Source organism: Buteo buteo, chromosome 10 (assembly GCF_964188355.1).
Source record: "Buteo buteo chromosome 10, bButBut1.hap1.1, whole genome shotgun sequence".
NCBI lineage: Eukaryota > Metazoa > Chordata > Aves > Accipitriformes > Accipitridae > Buteo > Buteo buteo.
Genome location: NC_134180.1, coordinates 20,118,286 through 20,138,768, shown reverse-complemented (window position 1 = coordinate 20,138,768; position 20,483 = coordinate 20,118,286). Strand labels below are relative to the sequence as shown.

The 20,483-nt window shown below is 38.6% G+C and overlaps 1 protein-coding gene across 1 annotated transcript in view; it reads left to right on the top strand.

Moving 5' to 3' along the window:
* The window catches only part of CRB1 (crumbs cell polarity complex component 1), a 108,991-nt gene that overhangs the window by 69,112 nt on the left and 19,396 nt on the right, over window positions 1–20,483 (top strand). Inside the window, 9 exon segments of the mRNA XM_075037429.1 lie at window positions 1,214–2,167; window positions 5,707–6,254; window positions 6,633–6,798; window positions 9,466–10,372; window positions 11,973–12,101; window positions 15,113–15,251; window positions 19,473–19,490; window positions 19,849–19,923; window positions 19,925–19,953. Coding sequence (XP_074893530.1) covers window positions 1,214–2,167; window positions 5,707–6,254; window positions 6,633–6,798; window positions 9,466–10,372; window positions 11,973–12,101; window positions 15,113–15,251; window positions 19,473–19,490; window positions 19,849–19,923; window positions 19,925–19,953 — 2,965 coding nt within the window.

Here is a 20,483-nt window from a genome sequence, read left to right as displayed (position 1 = left end):
ATACTTGGGCCACATCTATCAAATTACAGTGAAGTTGAGATGAGGAGCTCTCCTTTTACCCAATATACCAGAAGCCAAGCATTATATTGAAGAAGAGGAAATATGAGTCTGTATTGCCCATCTTCTATGGAAGTGCTCTCATCACCAAGAGAAAATATTCCTTTCATCTTTTCTTGCTTTTTATTTTGTATATAGGAGAGGTAAAGAAAGTTCCACTGTAGATAACATGGTACAGGGAATATTCTGCTGGGACATACAGGTTCAAACCTCTCCAACAGCTTCTCTCAGATCCTCATATCCCAAGTGAACTCTCTTCACAGTATGAGACCATGTCTGATGGCCCAGAAGTCACTGCTGCCTTGTTTTTGGAAGAATTGAGATCCGTTGTTCTTTTGTGAATAACTGCAGTATGCACCTAACCCTGAAATGTGGCAACTTCCCACTCCTTGTGGATGGGGCACATCTCACTACATCTTGCCCAATAGGATGTAGGTTTAAGCTCTTTGGATTTCTTCTTGTCACACTGTGCAGCTCCACACGCACTGTGAATTTCATTCTTCAGATAGCCAGCTCACTGTACTACATTTTGCAGGGATGTTCACCTACTTGTCAGTCTGTTCCACTATATCATAAAGTACTTACAAGACCGGTGGCTCTCACTTGAAGATTGTTCCTCCAAGATGTTTCATATGGGACCAAGAATATTAGTCTGTAATTCTTCTACTGTTTGAATGAATGTGAAAGGGAAAGAAAGACCAGCAGACTATACTCCAGCTCATCAACATACTGTATTATGAATATGAATTAAGCAACAATTCTTGGCTTTTCATATGTGATAAATAATTCAGTTCCTCTCAAAGCATTCTAGACTTCTACTATAGAATAGGTGGGAAACAATCACTTGATCGCATCTTTTGGAGGTGATGTTTATCTCAATTTGATCCCATTATCCATATCGAAACTGTCAATTTGTTTGGTTCTTTTCTCCAAAATGTGATTATCACTACAGTGATATAATACTTTGCACAAGAAAACCATGGCATGTGAATAGTATTTTTATATTTAACATATTTTAGACTTGTGAGTCAATCATCTGTTTATCCAGACATTCCCCTCTAATTAAAGATAATTTAATAAAACACATGTTATTAAAAATGTCATTTGGGCTCCAGTTATCCAATCCAGAATGTCTAATTCTTTGTTTATTCTTCAGGTACCCACTGTGATGAAGATATCAACGAATGTTACACTAACCCTTGCCAAAATGGTGGAATCTGTGAGAATTTTCCTGGGAATTACACTTGCCATTGCCCACCTGCAGACAAAGAAGGGATTTATTACGGTGGCTCTAACTGTACAGAAGTTCTCCATGGCTGTACTGATCAGCAATGCCAAAACAATGGAATATGTATACCACACTTAAAAAATGGCCAACACGGATTCAGCTGCGTATGTTCACCTGGGTATACTGGAATACACTGTGAAACCATAACCACGTTTTCCTTTCAAGGAAAGAGTTTCCTTTTGTTGAAGAATCCCCTGACCCCTAAAAAGGAATTTTTCTATAATATAAACCTGAGGTTTCAAACTGTGCAGCCTACAGCTTTTCTGTTTTACCGAGGGGAGAAAAATACATTTGTGAAGCTGGAGCTACTGAATGGCTACTTACACTTATCTGTGCAAGTCAATAACCAGCCACAGGCTCTTTTGCATATTTCACATAATGTCAGTGATGGAGAATGGCATTCAGTGGAGGTAACCTTGGCAAGAGCTGTTACTCTTAATTTGCTTGACAGCTCTTGTGTAGAATCATGTCTCAATAAAACGTCTGCTATGATAGATAACGATCACGTGATGCTTGCATTTCAGAGCACGTTTTTGGGCGGCTTACCAGTGGGGAACATTAGCAGCAACTCTCTACTTAACATCTATAATATACATTCTGCACCTTCATTTGTAGGCTGTCTCCAGGACATTGAAATAGACTTGAATGTTATTACTCCAGAGAATGTATTACCTGAATCATCTTTAAATGTCAGGACAGGATGTGCTAAAAAGGACTGGTGTGAAAGCCACCCTTGTCAGAACAGGGGACGCTGCACTAACTTGTGGCTGAGCTACCACTGCGATTGCTACCGGCCGTACGCAGGGCCAAGCTGCGCAACAGGTAAGGGAATGCTGTTGGCATTCATGTTTTAAGTGGTTGCTGAAAACATGATCATAAACAATCCTGTTTAACTGGTGATGAAACAGCATGACCCTTAGGATCTCTGGAGCTTAATGTCAACCGGTAAGAAAGTGGAAGAGGTTAGTAGTAGCACACCTTTGTTATTTTCTAGTTGCTGTCCCAGGAAGACTGCTTTGCAGCCTGACAAAAAAAGTCAGGCTAAACTGGTGGACTCCACTCATCCAGTTTTAAAATCTTCTTAGTGCTCTTAGCACACCATAAACTCTCGAAAACTGCAGTTCACTGGAGGTTATGCACCCCTAGTAAAATTTAGAAAGCAACCAAGTCACTTGGAGTTTAAGTCTTTCTTACTTTCAAAGCGTTCTTTGAAAATTTTATCCTCAAGCTCTCTAGGCTTTTATAAAGTAACTCATGAAAGGCAAGCAAAAGCACTGCAAGTTAAAAAAAGACAGATTCCAATTTTAAAAAATGAACGAGATTATACTATTAACTTAATCTGATTAGCCCAAGGAGAAGGCAGGGCTTCAGAGGCTGGAAACAGGGCCCGTTCATCTCTCAGCTGGTCCCAGGGCAGTTCTGGGCCATCGCTAACAAAGGCGGCCCATACCAGAGAGCTGCGTGGTGACCAGAGGGAAACCTGTCCATGTCTCAGCGAACAAAAGAGCACAGCTCAGCAAACAGCCTCTTTGGCAGTGACGAGCAGGAACGCAAGAGCTGCAGATGCCCATAGCACTTGCCCTGCTACAAATGATCTTTCTGAGCGCAGGCTGAGGCAAAGTGGAAGGACAACAGGAGGTGCCTGCCCAGCTCCCTGCTATACTGCATCTGGTGTGTGAAACCCTCTGGAGCTGTAAATACAGCACCCCTCAGGAACATTTCAGGGTGGACTTTGCTATCCTTCCTCAGCAAAAGTTTTAGGGATTTCAAGCAGGCAGTTTTGTTCAAGGAAACTGTACAGGGCTGAGTCTTTGACACAGCACCCTTGCCCCTGCTTCCCTCTCTGCCCCCTTACTAACCATTCACACATGGGCAATCATTGCAATGTTTAGGGAGGAAGAAATACATACATACATGTATACATACTTACATATATTTATGTATATATATTTGCCAAGTGGACTGGAAAAAATGAAGTGCAACAGCAGAGCCATGGTCAGATTGGAATGGACAGATCCTAAACTGGTGTAAACTGGTGTGGCTGCACTGCCACCAGTGAAGCTACATTGATTTACATCAGCTGAACGACTAGCCCCAGGGGTTTATTGAATGCATTGCTGCAGAAAGCTGTAGCTTGAAATACATTTCAATATGTTTAAATACAATTTCATTTTGTATGCTATACTTAATAGTTATCAATACTTTTCAATAGTTTTTCGTTTTGGTTTTATTGCAAAATGACAAAGTCCGAGAGGTAATTGTAACAGACTTCTTTGAAGTCTAGCTGTAATTTATCCAAAGATTTGGAAAGCAACTTTGGAGTATAGGACAACATCTGGTAAATATGTTTGCCTCCTTATATGAAGCAAAATTAAAACCAGTCAGGGCCAGGAGAGGCTTATACTGGCATTAGAACTGTTGAGAATGATTAGAAAGCATGCATTATTTTATTTTTTTTCCTGCTGACCACAATATTCTTTGCAAATCATGGCACCATGCCATTTTGATACATAGGTTCTAGATATATGCCATATTTAAAAGACTGTGGCAGGTTTCTTAAAAGCCAGAGTGGGGGAGACTTGCGGTAAAGGATAACATGAGAAATGCTAGTGTCTTTCTGAAGAAAACTTGCTGCCAAGTATTTAATTGACAAGAGGCAATATTTTCTCTACATATACAAAATAACAAACAGATGTTGACTCATTTTGATCAACATCCAGATGTTGTGACCCAAGAGGTTAATATTGACCAAGGTGATGCTAGCCATCTCATCAAACAGATCAGACTGATGATATATGTATGTATATTTATAAATAGAGAGAAATACAACAAAGTAATTGTAAACACAAAATACCTTTTTGAAGATTAATGCTTCCTTCTAATACTGCAAATGTGTAATCCTCATTCCAGAAAAAAAATTTTTCTTTTTACCCTCATGAAAAAATGTCTCCGTCTCTAGCACCACCTTACAGAGAAGATATAACTTAAAGAGATTTAATGCCTCAAAACACCCATTCCAACAAATATTTATTTCTATATACCAGAGTTTTAACGAGCAGAGGTAGATATACAAGTAATCTTATTCATAGAATTAAAATATTTCAGATTTAATTTACTTATGAAATTGTCTGCTTAGGAACAAGTAAGGGATTTATTCCTGTTGCTAAATAGTATTACCATGCCACATAGTAGTGCAGTGTGGTTATTAAGGGTCTGTTGGGGCTTCACAGTCAGTCCCCTATTTTCATTGGGTTTTTTAATGTAGTCATAAAAAAAAGTAGTACTGCAGGCTGAAACTTGGCCTATGAGGTCTCGCTCTAGGAGTTTTACTGCACAAAAGAGGACTGACTATAGCTGTGTGCGCATTTAAAAAAAGCTTGGTTTATTCTTTCTATGAATTTGATATATTAAAAATAGCTCTTGAAAGTGTTTAGGCAGGAAGTCTATAATATTGAGGACAAGATCATGAAACTTAAAGTGTAAAAATAGAAACACTTTGTTGTGCTTTAACGAGATGATTCATCAGAATAAAATACGGTTTGGGCTACATATTTTGTATCCTTACAAGTCTGAAAATCATTACTGAAAATAAAGAGTAAGGGAGAGAGACAGATGGTTTTGGTTTAATCATTTTAATTGATAAGCACAAAAAAAAAAAAAGAGAAAAAGGCTTACTCGATCCTGGATCATTTTTCCCCCATGACACCATAGCATTGTGGGCACTCACAGGACTGAGCAGGATTCATAACTGGTTACAAGTTGATGTATATGAGCACGTGTTCAGCCCCAGCAACAGAAAGTCTGTCAGAGAAGTGGGGAGCCTATGCAGCACCAAATAGGTGCTCTATTTGGAGGCTTCACACAAGGGGCATTTGCTGAGCAGCTTTTGGCTATTTCTATGATTGGAATCAGTGCAAAAAATATCACAAAGTACCAGAATTACATTAACTTCTATGGTCATCAGAGGATCAAAGCAGCTAGGTTCTTTTCAAAACGATCCTGGACCAATCCAGGAAGCTGTAGAAATCTGTCCTTGTTTAACCGTTTGAAAACACAGCATTACACAGAGCACGATAAAGGGGAAAAATATGCCCAATAATATAACATCTGGTCCTATACCGGGGCTTAATGCTACAGCCATGGAAGCCAAGAGGAATTTTGAAATAGAAGCTATTTACAGCTGGATCAAGTCTTTATTCATCCATAAATACCAGCACATCTTACTACCATACGTAAATATTACCAGAAGTAGCTATTTGATCATTGCATTGGCTCCCTTGTCATTTAGCCCTAACTGTTATATTTTTCTCCCTTATTCTCTTTATTTTTTTTTAATCTTTTCTCATATCTCTAACCTCAAGAGTACATTCCAGGCCGATTTGGATCTGAGGACTCCTCAGGCTATGCTGCTTTTTCTGTTGATGCCACTCAGAATGAAAATTTGAACATATCAATGTTTGTCCGAACACGCAAATCTTCTGGCTTGTTACTGGCATTGAGAAACAGTACTTACCTCTACGTAAGAGTCTACTTGGAAGGTGGGAAACTCACAATGTTAGCTCCAAATTCCATGAAGTTATTAGGGAAACACTCCATGAATGATGGAAATTTTTACTTAATAACATTAAAAATAGAACCAAATAAGATGGAACTGTTCCAGTCCTCTCAATACCTAGGCTTTATTTCTACTCCAGTACTAACCATCCAAAGTAAGGATATTCTTTACATTGGAGGCCTACCAGATAACAAAGAAACTGATAGAAATGGCAGGTATTTCAAAGGCTGCATCCAAGATGTAAGAGTGAATAACCAGCTGTTGGAATTCTTCCCCATCACCAATCCACTGAATTCTATCAACCTAAGTCTGATCAATGTCACCCAAGGCTGCACTGGTGACAACCTCTGCAAGGTAAGAATGACATTTTTCAGAACATTTTCATATGTTTATAGTGGGGAATTTCTTTGATTTTTTTGTATGTTCCCATACTTTATTTGATGATAATGACATCTTAGGAAAATATGTAAAAATGCTAGAAAGAGCAGATTTTGTTGAGTTATGCTACATATGATGAATGTATTTGCATAGGGGAGAATTAAAATATTTTAAGGTTGAAATATTGGTTTTCACCAATTATTGAACATGCTGTGCTGTCATAGTACTGGTCTTTATAGCTTTCCATTTGAAATAAACAGAATTCTCCTTTTTGCTAAACAGTTCCCCATGCTTAGAGTTGGGAGCCGACCAGCTTTTATTCATACTTAGGTTGTCTCTTCTCTTTCCCCATAGTCCAACCCTTGCCACAATGGTGGTGTGTGCTATTCAATCTGGGATGACTTCACTTGCACGTGCCCTCCCAACACAGCAGGGAAGGCATGTGAGGAAGTTACGTGGTGTGAGCTTGGGCCCTGTCCTCATGAAGCACAGTGCCAGCTGGTGCACCAAGGATTTGAATGTAGGTACATTTCAGTTATTCCTATCATCTTTGGAGGTTAGACAGAATGGAAATTTTCATCAGGATTTCCTTAAAACTCAATATTGACTGCCTTTAAATTGCAATCAAATGTTATTTCTGTATTAAAATAATGATTATGTCAATTTTAAGTAACATTAACGGGAAGAATCTGCCCTACCAAACCCAGACATTTTCAACCAGACCCCCTGACACAGACAGCAATGTTTGCAGGACCTCTGCTTTTGACATTCAACACAACTTGTTGAGGTTGTACAATAGATCTGTACATTGCCAGAGAGCAAGCGTACCCCTCATACTTCCACTACAAAGAGATAAGAGGATATCCAGTATTGGATTAACCTTAGGATGTTCTCCATCCTCCTGAAAGGACAAGCTACGTGACATACACTGCATCATTTGATATTCTTAAATGTTAAATATCTTTAAAGAAAGTCACCTTAATACCAGCAGTACAGTTATTCAGCTAGTATCTTCATAAGAAGGACCTGCATGCCAAACAGTCTATTTGAAAATTGATGACCATTAGCTGTCTTAAGAACTTTAGCCACCCTGCATTATCTCTTTCCTTCTCCACTTTCCTTCTCCTTCCCACTCTGGAGTGGCATTTAAAAAGCAAGTAAGGATTTTGAAGCAATATTTTTTTTCTTTTTGCTATCAAAGAAAGCCCTAATGATGCTGTGAAGGAAGATAAATACACATACAGTCTGATGGAAGCTGTTAGAATGGCTGACCCTTAGGAATGAGAAGGTTGGTCAACAAAAGGTTTCTATCAGAGACAACTTGCTGACAGACCAATATGATTCTATTCTTGTTGAGATTGTTAGAATCAGCATTGCAGGACTTTTATTAAAATTTATAACTGAAATTAAAATAATTGCACCTTCTTTAATAGACATCTTTATGATAACATCAAAGTACATTCTTTCATAAACTTTACTATTGCATGTTACAGTAGAATATAAACACACAGACACAAAATTGAAAAGTATCTGACCTGTTTCCTTTTGCTAAACTCAAGGTCATTTACACTGTTAGATCACCTTTATATTTCTGTGCTGGTTTATATGACAATCGTAGGGAGTTTCCCTAATAGATATTCATAGGCTTCTTGTTGTTCAACACAGGGTAATGAAAAAAAGGAGTTTCACTGGCCAGTGAGTTCTCTACCAGCCTGGTGTCTTATGCTCTGGTTACTATTTCAAGCTAAGACAGCAAAAGAGCTGCTTTCTAGGGGCTGTGGCTATAGTTCCGCCTAGATGGCTATGACTAGCAAGCCCTTTAGAAAAACATGCACTCCAAAGAAAGACAAAAAGCCAATACAGGAAGCTCATGTGGGGAACATCAACTAACAGCAAAACTGTGTGTGTCACATCTGAGAGTAAAAGCACATCCAGATGGCTTGCTGTGCTCAGGACTCAAGAAGAGTTCTACAGGAGTATTTTAGCTTTATGAGGTTAAAAACCTCAGCTTTGTGAGACATTAAAAAAATCAGAAATAATTTTTAAAAGCTCTGACTTTCATTTTTAGTATGGTTTCCTCTGAGGACACTTTTCCTATGAGAAAGACACCACATTTGATGTGCCAGGTGATGTAGTTACACCTCTGCTGCCTTAGTATCAGGATATACAGTCAATAATTTTGTCCTGGGACTCCCAGGGGTTCTTTTCATCAAGATTTACTGAGCCCAGAGATAGCTCAGGATCACACCTTATCTCAGTGCTAGGATCTTGCAAAGCTAGATTTGTCTGAAGTACACACGGAAGACATTCCTTCCAGTCCCTCCTCCCTGTCTATAATCCTCATAAATCTCAGAATGTGCAAATTTACAGCCCAGTGAGTTAGTGCATTTTAGTAGAAACCATGTTAATGAAAGATGTCTAATACCTTTGTGAAGTCCATAAAACTGCCACCATGTTGCCCATCAATTTTCACTCACAGCTGTGCAAACTGAGTCCTCTGCTGCCCTCCCAGTCCTCCCAGCACAGGCTTGGTGTGGTCAGCAGGGCTGTGGCAGTTGTGTACACAGCAGGAGGAGCTAGCTTTAAATGTGACAGGCACAACTCTTCTTACATTGATTTTGAAGGGGCTTTTTGCTAACTGACTTCAATTAAATTCATCCTTTTTGCATCAGTGAGAGTAAATTGGGATCCAGTCAAATACTATCTAAAACCTCGTTAGTGCTTCACCTAAGAAAAGAGGAATTGAGAACAAAGGCTCACCCCATCCAGATCTGTCATGGGGAATAACTAGCTGCCTGTATTTAGGGAACGAACATAAAATGACAAACATATATCTTCTTTTGAAGTACCCTCTCAGCCTCAGGTTTGAGTTGTATATAATTATGAACACCTCCTCCTCTTTGTCTAAAGAGGAGAAAGAGAGATAACACTAATGTATCTTTAGAACGATAACTTGAGATGTTGAAAAGCAGCACACTTTTGATGTCAATATAGCTGGTGCTGGCACTGCCCTGTATTTTCTATAGCCATAAGGGGCAGGCAAGGATAACTGAAACACTGGTGGAATTTGTTTCTCAGCAAACCCAAAAGGACTTACATGACAGGGAGCACGGGGCACTGAAGATATATTGTTCCGCATGTATTGGTTTAAAGTTGGCCTGGTTTCTCAATTATTATCTTTGCACAGGTCTTGCTAACGCAGTGTTTAGTGGCCGAAGCAGTGCGATATTTTACAGAAGCAATGGAAAAATCAGCAGAGACCTCACCAATATCGTATTTGGCTTTCGAACTAGGGACACTGACGTGATACTGCTGTATGCAGAGAAGGAGCCAGAGTTTGTTATCATCAGTATTCACAACTCCAAATTACTCTTTCAATTGCAAAGCGGCAACAGCTTTTATAAGCTGACCCTTGCTAGTTCACTCGCTGTGAGTGATGGGAAATGGCATCAAGTAATGGTGTCTATGGTAGAGCCCCTGTCCCAGTTCTCTAGATGGCACATTGATATAGATAACAAGAAAGACACTGCAACTAGTACAACTGCCGCAGGAAGCCTCAACTTTTTAAGAGAAGAGACAGACATCTATGTGGCTGACAAGGCTTTTGACAGTCTGGATGGCTTGCGAGGATGTATGAGCACCATAGAAATCAGTGGCATTTATCTCTCATACTTTGAAAATGCTGACATCCCTACTAAAAAACCTCAAAAGGAGCAGTTTCTCAAAATATCTGCAAACCCTGCTCTTACCGGCTGTTTGCAGGTAGATGTCTGCAGCTCAGATCCCTGTATGCATGAAGGGATATGTGAAGACTTCTATACTTCCTACCATTGCATATGTCCCGAAGGATGGACTGGCACCCACTGCGAAGTGAACATTGATGAATGCTCTTCAAACCCCTGTATTCATGGAAACTGCACTGATGGGATCACCTCTTATGAGTGCAGTTGTGAACCTGGTTACACAGGGGTGAATTGTGAAGAGGATGTAGACAACTGCCATGGCCACCAGTGTGCAAATGGGGCCACTTGCATTGATGGGATTAACGGATATTCTTGCCTGTGTGCTGGCAACTTCACTGGAAAACTTTGCAGGTACTATAAGGCAGATCCATATGATTTTGTCAGGTCTCTTCTGAAGGGTTATTACATCACTGATGTCTCCATTTTAAACACAGATGTTATGCCTCTATCTATATATTAATCATGGCTGCAGAATTAATGGATAAAGAGTCTGCAGTAAAGTAAGCTGTAAAGATCAATTAGACATGGACAGAGGCAGTGGAGAGGTGGCAGCTCAGGCAGAGACTGATGAGGCAAGGAGACAGGGAACAAGGCATAGCTCTGCTGCCCAGCTCTGCTGCCAGCCTGGGTTACACCAGTTCTTTGATGACAGGATTACAAGTCCACCAGAGCTCAGAGATAGATGTGTTACCTCCTTTTTAGAAAAAAAGGATTTTATGGGTTTAGAATCCCTAAAACCATACTTCGTTAGAGTAATAGAGCTCTAGAACTATAAGTAGAGAAATTCAGAGTTGGTGGGTAAGAGAAAATAACAATAGAAAGGCTTGTAAAGAAGTTTTTCTCCCCATCCACAGCATCTTTGCTAGGCGGGTCTTTTCCTCCAGTCTTGCTCTCTCAGCCCAGTAGTCCTGGTAGCTGCAGACACCACACAGCCCACTATTTCCATCACTTCTGAGACTCCTCACATGCCTGTTTCCTATTCTTCTCAGACACTCCTCTGTAAAAGCTACAGTCTCTTCCCCTGCCTCTCTCTCCTTTAATTGCCCTTTTCTGCACACCATTAACTTCTCCCTTCTAGCATGTCCTGTTGCTCTCAGAGAACAGAGGACTCCAACAAACTCAGTCTGCTGCAGCCTGAAGGATGCAGACAGACAGTCGTCTTTGTGCTGCCCAGCCACAGACTTTTAGGCTATAATTACACAATTGTCAATTTTTGTTGGCTCTTTTTGAGCAGTGAGGACATCCTGAGATTTGAAGATGCCTTATATTGGCCCATCTTTTATGCTAAGTCTCTCTTTTGAACTCTTCTCCTAAGCTGTCCAGGTATCACGTAGAAACACATCAGTAACGTAGGCAGTGTTGTCCCTTTTTTTCTTTTTTTTTTTTTTCTTTTTTTTTGCTACAAAATGAATCATTAACTTGCCAGTAAATACTTGGAAAAGGAAACCCAAATTCAGCAAATTAAAAAAGTTAAACAAAACATGTTTTTTGCGTCTTAAACCACAGTTCCTGCTGTCTTTCCTTTGGAGGATACCCCAGCCAGTAACAGCATTGCTGCCCCAGTTCACTTGCTGCCTACCACTAAACATGAGCACCCCAAATACCCCAGGCACCAGGCATGCCAATGCACACAAGTGTGGGGTTTCCTTTCCAAAGAGGAAACCAAGGAGGCACTAAGTATGTGCAGCCCCTGAAACTCTGTGTTCAATTACAGGTAAAATGTAATGCCTTTCCCATTGGTATTGAATAGTATTTGCCAGCAGAAGCACTGCTCCCTTTATTTGGAGATTAACAGGACTAGATTTTGCAGTCAAATAACAAATTTGCAAGGTAGATCTAAATATTTTCCACTAAAGCAGTGGACTAGAGTCAAACAAAAAGCTGAGAGAGCATGAGACATCCAGAAACAAGGAAAGCGCAAATAACTGCCATTGCCTTCTTATTTACCTAGATACAGAAGATTACCATATACAGTTTGTGGGAATGAAGAGAGAAACCTCACTTGTTTCAACTATGGCAACTGCACTGATCTCAGCGGCGAGCTGACATGCAGGTGCCTGCCTGGATTTGCTGGAGAACGGTGAGATGCTTCACCCAGAAGGTCTTTGTGGAACAATTCTTCCAGAAGGGTCCAGAGAGTAACGGCCACAGGGGTTTTGCCCTCCTGCAGAAATATGGACAAAGCAGTTATTTAAGTTCAGCAGTTCCTTGCTGGAGTGACTTTGAGGGTCTGAAAGTATAGCAGTTTTACTTAGACAAAAGTCACAAATTAATGCAGCAAGATTTAATCCAATATAGCACCATTAACTCCCGTGCAAGGTATTATTTCTTAGACAGCATTGTACACTTGCTTCTACATACCTGTTTTTTTGATTCCATGCCAATTTTGTATATGACAAGCTAGAATATTATCTTTCCATAGGTGGGGACACATAAACACACATATCCTGCTTATATATAAAAATCAGCTACAATACACTGACACATGAATATGCAAAGCAGTTTCATTTTCACATGTATATGTTGTGACTATACAATCTATTCTTTCACAGGGATGGTATGAGATGAAATACCTGGTGGTATTGCAGCTTGTTACTTTCTTACTGAATGCTGAAGTATGAAAACAGAATTATTATTTTAAAAAGAACATAAGAAACACTTTTTACATGTTATAGCTTAGTTTGAAACAGAGGGGCCTTCCACACAGTGAAATTTGTATCTTGTAACATGTTGTCACAATTCACAGTTACCATTTGATAATGTTCTACAGACAGCTCTGGAGCAGGGAGGCCTGATAGCCTCAGGGCATTAGGTGCTGTAGAAACATAGGAAGGTGTTGTCCCGGTCATAATGTAGTCTGAACAGATAAGGGCACCTTTTTGGACAGTGAGAAAGGAAATACCGTACATGCTCTTAGCAAAATAAGCATTACATCAGAGTATAATATCCAAAAGTTCAACAGGACCAAGATATGTTGGCTCCGCAAACACAAAGTTTTCAACAAAAGGTTTTCATTCTCTCAAAACTTATTAACCCACTGATTTTGTGGAAACAGTACAGTAAGCTATAAAACATAGATGAAATGACAGTTTCCACCCACTCAATGCACACTAGTTGGCAGACATGTCTGCATTGTACTGTTTAACTCAGCCAGAAGGTCTGTGAACCACCTCACAATATTAAAAAAAAAAGTGAAAAAAATCAAATCAAATCAAATATGAAAAAGTAAAAGCATATTCTTAGACACTTCTTTGGCATGTATATTTCTTGGGACTTCAAAGTAGAAGGAAAGTACTTTTTCCTTCTTCCTTCCCCTGCCAGGCAACTTGCTAACTACAGCTTTGGGAATGAGCCTTCTTTACATCCATCCCACTGGCTGGCAATAATCTCTATTTTATGGTTCCCATGATTCTCATATTGAACAGCAGCCTTGTACCAAGCATACTGCACTTTAACTGACTATCACAGCAAGGCATTCTTCTCCAATGTCTAAAATTGACTATTTGTCCTCTTTTCCTCCAGGCTGCCAAACCATAAACCAGTAGTACTTCTGTGCTTGCAGATCTTAGTATATCAAATGAGAAAATTTCACCCCTTCTTTTTTTCAGAACAAATTCAAATATATCAGTTAATAAGAAAATTAAAATCAAAACCCTTTGTATATTTATATATTAGATTGATAAAGCAGGCATTTTGCTTTAAGACAATATTTCATCCCTCAGAAAGCCATTGACGCACAGTATAGAGAAAATAGTGTCTTTCTATGTCAGTCAATTGACATGGGATCACAAAAAAATCCTAATTAACTTAATAATTGGTAGAAAGGGAAATGTGAAGAGATTACTCTTCATAAAAGGAGATATAGCTGTCTCATGAAAACAAATTTTTCATTCAGTTCAGGCTGGGATTTTCAAAATTACCTAAGGGAGTTAGGGTTTTAAGTGTTCCTGATACTCAGTTGGATTCAGGTGCCTAATTCCCTGGAAGATTTGGGGCAGCTGGTATTTTTTTCTCTTTGCATAGGTAAGTTCATAGCTATACAATTTTTATACATTGGATAAATACTTTAATTTAGCTTTTTGAAGTATATGAATATAATTTACCACTGAAGGAAACTGTTGAAATATTTTTAGAGATTAATAAAGCAAGTCAGATAAAAGTGTTTAATATAAAGAACTGTTCTTCTCTAATGTAACGCTAAAAATTTATTGCATGGTTATGAATATGATTGAACAAAGCAATTCCTTATAATTCAGAGGGAGTTTCTCATGTTCTTCTTCAAGAATAAATCTGCTTCTTTATCTGGAAAAATTAGGATTAACCATTAGCATTATTTGAAAAAAAGGAGCAGGGAATTAAAAGGGAACATTGTCAGAGGAGAAAATCACCAAATCATTACTAGTTTTCAGACAATCTCACACATTCCTCATTAATGTTACGTTGGTTGCCTTGAGAAATTATGAGAACTTAAATTTCCTTTATCATCAGAATTAACTCAAAAGCATTTAATGATACATATTTAAGCTTGTAAAGCTCTGTTCTGCACCATTCTTAACTGTTCTCTGGGCCCATCTCAGAGAGACCGGATAGGAGGTTCTGCTGGGATCTATTGGCACTCCAAATTGAGGGGGGGGGGCGGGGGGGGGGGAGGCAGGTGAATATTCCCAGGAGCACTCAGGTGGGAAAACCATGCATTTGTTTGACTTACACTGAGACTACTGAGAAGGAAAATGTGCCCTCAGCTCCCCGGAACAATGAAAACGGATAAGCAAGCTGTCAGCAGGACTTGCACCAGATCTAGCCCTAAAAGCATACACAAACTTTAATTTCACATTGCTAAACACCATTGACCATGAAATGCTTTATAGAGATGAAACTTCTGGCTTAACTATCTGTGTTTGAAAATAATACAGGTACTTCAGGATTGGAGTGTGGCTAATCAGGTAGTTAAGAAAATCATAAACACGTGTGGAAATATACCACAGATTTCAAATAGAGCATCCTCTTCTTCCTTCCCCCCAAAACTTCTGAATTAAAAATGTGCCTGTTTGATGCATTTGATTTGTGATTTCAGATGCTCACTCTTTGCAGTCTTTCCTCTAGGTGTGAAAAGGACATTGATGAGTGCAGCTCTGACCCATGTCTGAATGGGGGCCTCTGCCAGAACCTACTCAACAAGTTCCACTGCCTCTGCGACGTGAACTATGCCGGAGACCGCTGTGAGATAGATGTAAGCGACCTCTCCTTTTTTGTCTCTTTACTGTTGTGGCAGAATCTCTTCCAGCTTCTCTCCTATCTTATTCTACGAATGGATGATGATCCAGCAGTCGAGTGGGGTGAACAGGAAGACTATTAAGCAGTCTTTAAACTTTTGTATTTTAACGCAGCAGAAGATGCCTTGATCAAACAGCTTAGCAAAGCAATATAAACATCAGAGTTTTAAAACTTGTTTTATATTTCCTTGAATGATTTTCTATGAATCGCTTTGGATCTGGTTTAGTTCTTTCACTTAATTTTAGAACAAATTCCAGCAGATCTTAAAAAGTGTTCCATCCCACCTCCACCAGAGCGTTTCACCACACACACACTGCCAGTGGGCAACAGTGGGACACACCGACAGGCAACACATATCAATGAGAACAATAAGATTTACTGTACTGATGGTGGCATTCAAACCCTTCTGCAATGAGTGGCAAAGACCCGCTGCCTTCAATAAGGCTAATTTTACCATTAAATCTTACAGATGGTCACTATCTTTGCATCACATACCATGTTCATTGCTGTTTCTTTGGCAGTTAGGTCTCGCATCTGTGAAATCATGTAGGATATTTTTGGATAATTAGATAATGATTTAGATTAGTAATTGGCAACATGCTGAGGACACTCGCAGCTATTTGAATTAGTGGCAATCCTGCACTGATATCACTAATCCCGAACCTCTGCTCCGATAGCCTGGACATCTCCAACATATTATACTGAGATAAAATACAGCTGTCTTAATCTTCATCATGATTCCTCTTTCAAGAAAGGCCCAGTAAGTACGCCAGACTTTAAAATCATAGATATGTTGTTTATTCAAAGATTTCTGCCACTTGAAGTAAATCTGTGTTATCCATCAATAGATATGACTGTCATCAGACAAAAATATGGGATTTTTCCTTCTTAGGTAGCAATCAAGTTAATTCAGTTGATTGGTTGTCCATGGATTCTTTAAAGAATGAAAATAAGGATCCTTAAAATTATGAATACCAGGAGGTTTAGCAAATAATATTATAGGAAAATATCTGTGTAGTTGCCTTTGAGAGTGTAGACACAACTGAAACACACTGTTAAATACAAAACAGTAATGAAAAGTGAGGTTTTGTTTTTCTGAACAATTCTTTAAGGCAAAAAAAAATTTATGAATGGTGCAATCATTTCTTTGGGCATTCATGATCATATTTGTATAGATTCTGTACTCCTCTTAGTCATTTAAATAGTGTCCTTGAGTGGTGATTCAAAAGAATAAGCACGTGTAAGGTGGTGTTTTATTATTAAGTGACACTGCATGTAACAGAGTTATAGGAAAGACTAACTAAAGCTATACAATGAGGTTTTTTGACTCCAGAGAGAACAGCCGATCTTTTGCAGAAGTCCTTGAGGCCAGTCATATTAGTTTCCCCCACTTCAAACCTGACCCTGTTTCTTCAGTCCTACCCAACTTACTGTGGGTTGGACTTGGAGTGTTCATGAAGAGCAAATCCCACCTTTAGTTCTGCAGTTGCATTAAGACACCTTAAAATGTGTACAAGTGAGATGTTAAGGTTCCTGTTTTGCCACAGCAGGATATAGCAGAAGTCACTGCCTGAGGATCAAGCCTCTATTTTTTTATTTCCCACCTTTCATATACATCCCAAAGTCTGTTATTTTTCTGAATACCATTCAGCGCATAATTGCAGCAACACTCGTGTTACTAAAAAGTCTACTCCTATTTTCACGGAGGAAAAAAAACCCAAACATGGTTTTTTTGCACATTTGTGATATGTCACATAGTCCTGTCTCAAGCACCTGCCTTAGTATGAAAACTTAAGCACAATATATTTACTTATAACAATTGTATTATACAAGGGTAATTTTTTTGCTGTCTTTATCATACCAGAAAAGTGATTGGGGTAGTTTTCTTGTTAATCTCTTAATAAATAAATAAATAAATGAGCTAAAAGATTCTTTCCCCTTTGTAAGCAATCAATAAACACAAGATAAGCATTCATGTTCCAGCACTGGGGATGAAATTAATGTAGCACAGTCAGAAACAAAACTGTATATTCTATCAGATGTAGGGCTTAGTTATCTTACTTACTGGGAATCACATGTAATATTGTGAATATAACACAGGCAAAGACAACAAACCAAAACCAAACTGCATTTTGAATTTTTTTTCAATGAAAATACAGTTTTGCAAAATTGCTTTTTACTCCAGATAAAGTAATGTGATCAAACCTACAATGTCAGAGGAAAATATTCTTTTTTTTTTAATGAAATCAATATTTCTGTGTTGAATGTTTGCATTTTGGTTTAAAATATCCGGGTAAGACAAAACAAAATTAAAACATTCACCTTGTTTTCTGTTAAAATGTCAATTTTCTTTAATACGGAGAAACTTGAAATAATAAGCAACATATTATGTTGGAAATTTTATTCCAAACTGTAGCTTTCATTTAATTGTAGCTACAAAATGTTACTTGGTTTAGTATTAATGAAATGAAAAATGAAAAATTTAAACACAAATAACTTGAAATTAAAACTATCATATCATTTCAGAATGCTAACTAAAGGCAAAGAAATAAGAAATTTTGAAAATTCAAATGAAAAAACTGATGCTACTAACCCAAGCTGTTCAAACAAAGTTTTTTTAAAAAAATTAAAATTAAGAAAATCACAATAAAGTTTGGGGCTTTTTTCCTCCCTGGGTTTAGTCCAGGTCCCACATAAGTAAATTGAACTGTTTTGTTCTGTTATTTAAAACTGTTTATTAAAAACTGTTATTTATAGAATATACAGTACAGGGTACACTACAATAAGCAAAAATTTCATCCTGGTATTAATGTTGAAGAAAGCAATACATGTAAAAACAGTATGTCCGACGTACTATAGCTATATGCATAATATGAAAACTAAAGAATAAATCTGTATAGAGATTCCAGAACTCTTTCTCTTCAATACTAGAAACTTGGTATAAGAGTGTACATACAATATTAAATACAGGCTTTATATGGCTTTACAGCAATACACAAGTTATTAATCTAGAATAAATTAGCAGAGCATCAGTTCACTCTTTCTTTTACCGAATACACACCCAGAATTGAATTCTTTCCTTCCTCTAATGCCTTGTCATCATGAAACATCCCCTGACTTGAGAAACGCTGCTCCTTTCCTCTTTGTACTTCTGTATCCTCAACTACATTGTGCACGTGTACACAACTTTCCTACCTTTATACACAAAATAAACCTTCTGCCTTTGTCTCTTTATGTCTGCTTCTCATTTCCTGCTAACGACTCTGTTCATTTGCTTTAAGTGTGCCATGTTTTCCGAACGTTTGTGCTGTACAGGTACCCTGCGTGAACACGAAGGTTGCGCCTTCCCTACGCGCTCTGTGGGAGCGCAGACGGTGCAGGGCCAGGCAGGTGCCTCCCAGGGAAGCGGTTCAGCTGCTCGAACCGCTTCAGCTGCATGCAGTACTTCGTTGCCCACCAAGGGGGATTACCTCTGCTGGGTAGCTCTTCGTACCTTACCAAGCACAACTAAATAAACAAGTCCCCAGACCAACAATTCAGAGAGGAAGAGGTTTCAGTCACATGGCTTAAAGTGACACGTATTGCTTGGTTCCTCCTTACATACTGTCAAAAACAGTAGAGAACTGTTGAGCATTACGAGGTCACTCTTGGCATTTTGGTGGGTCGTTCCTTTCCATTGAGCTACCATAGGCCGGGTCTGTCTCATGCACAGGTCTCCCAACACATCCAGTGGAGAACAGGCTAGATATTTCTAGATTAAAAGGTTAAAAAAAAAGCAACAAATGCCAGATTAATTAAAATAACTTCCTTGAATATACATATTTTTTAAAAGAAATGCAGGTGTAGGACATTTAAAGGGAAAGAGCTATAGAAGCAAACATGAAAAAAACAGCTGGATGAATAATGACACTAAGCACTAATTTTTTTGTAAATGCATCCAATTGCTAAGTTATTTTAGAATTGAAGGGATTGAAAAGCCATTATTCATGTTTAAGATTAAGGTATAAGAGCAAGATCTTCATACATCTCCAGTGTTACAATTTTACTGCAAATCTTTTGATATTTGATTTTTTTATTTAGAACACAAACTCCCAGATGGATTTATGCTTTTGTGAAAATCTCAGTATTCATTACAAAAAAAAAAAAAAAGTTAAAAAAAACCAAAGTAAAAACAAAGGATCATACCACCTTGGGTGTTGAGAAGAGCTTGGAAAACCATCATCTCAATATGGTCAGAATTAGGGGAGGGGTGCCAGACATGCAAATGAAAGAAAGCAAACAAGCAAGGTCATGATTTTTGGAGGTATGGCTTGTGGTGCTGAATACTGATATTATCTGTGATGGATCCCCCTCTGTATTTTGACTTCTGACCCTTAAAAGACAGGCTCTGACTGACCCTCCTCTGCAAGTGCTCTAATACAACTCGGACTCTGCCAGCAGGATCCTATCACAATTTTAACTACAGAGAGTCCATGTGTTTGTGAATTTGAAAATATCCTTGATGTTGCATGCTTATTTGGATTCTCTTACTCCCAGAACACTTAATTTTTAAGAAACTAGATCCAATACTCAATTTACTCAGTGCACGTACCTACAGTATGTTGATGAAACTAAAAATAGGAAAAAAATCTGCTTCCAACTGGCAGTGATGAAATCAGGTTTCATTCTTTCATTGCAAATATTTTTCCTGGCCTGACAGCCAAAAGTTCAGCCAAGAGGGCACTTTACTTGTACCTATTAGCTTTTAGCACTTGAACTTCCCTTTTTATATTTTGAGTTAGTGATTCTCCCTAAAAATAAGGAAACTTTTGTTTGCAATAAAAAATTCTTCAAAATTTCTACTTCAAGAACCACAAAGCCTTATTCTAAGAACTATAGCCTAAAAAAGCAACAAAACAACTCCAGCAAGTCTTCTTTCTGTGTTACTTAGATTATTATTACCTGAAAGAGATCTCCAGAGAGTAAAAAAAAAAAAAGCAGAGTTTGGTTGTTCATTTTACTTTGTGTTTCAAGAGTGCCCTGAGGCCCCATTAGACTCAGGAGCACATCCTGCTAGTGCTGTGTTCTCCTTGTGCCAGCAAAAGGCAGACATGTCCCTGCACCAACTGGTGAACAGCTCAGTCTGTACTTTGAAATTTTTTCTTGAACATTATCATCAGCTGCACCTTTGGGACAGCACTTCACAAAG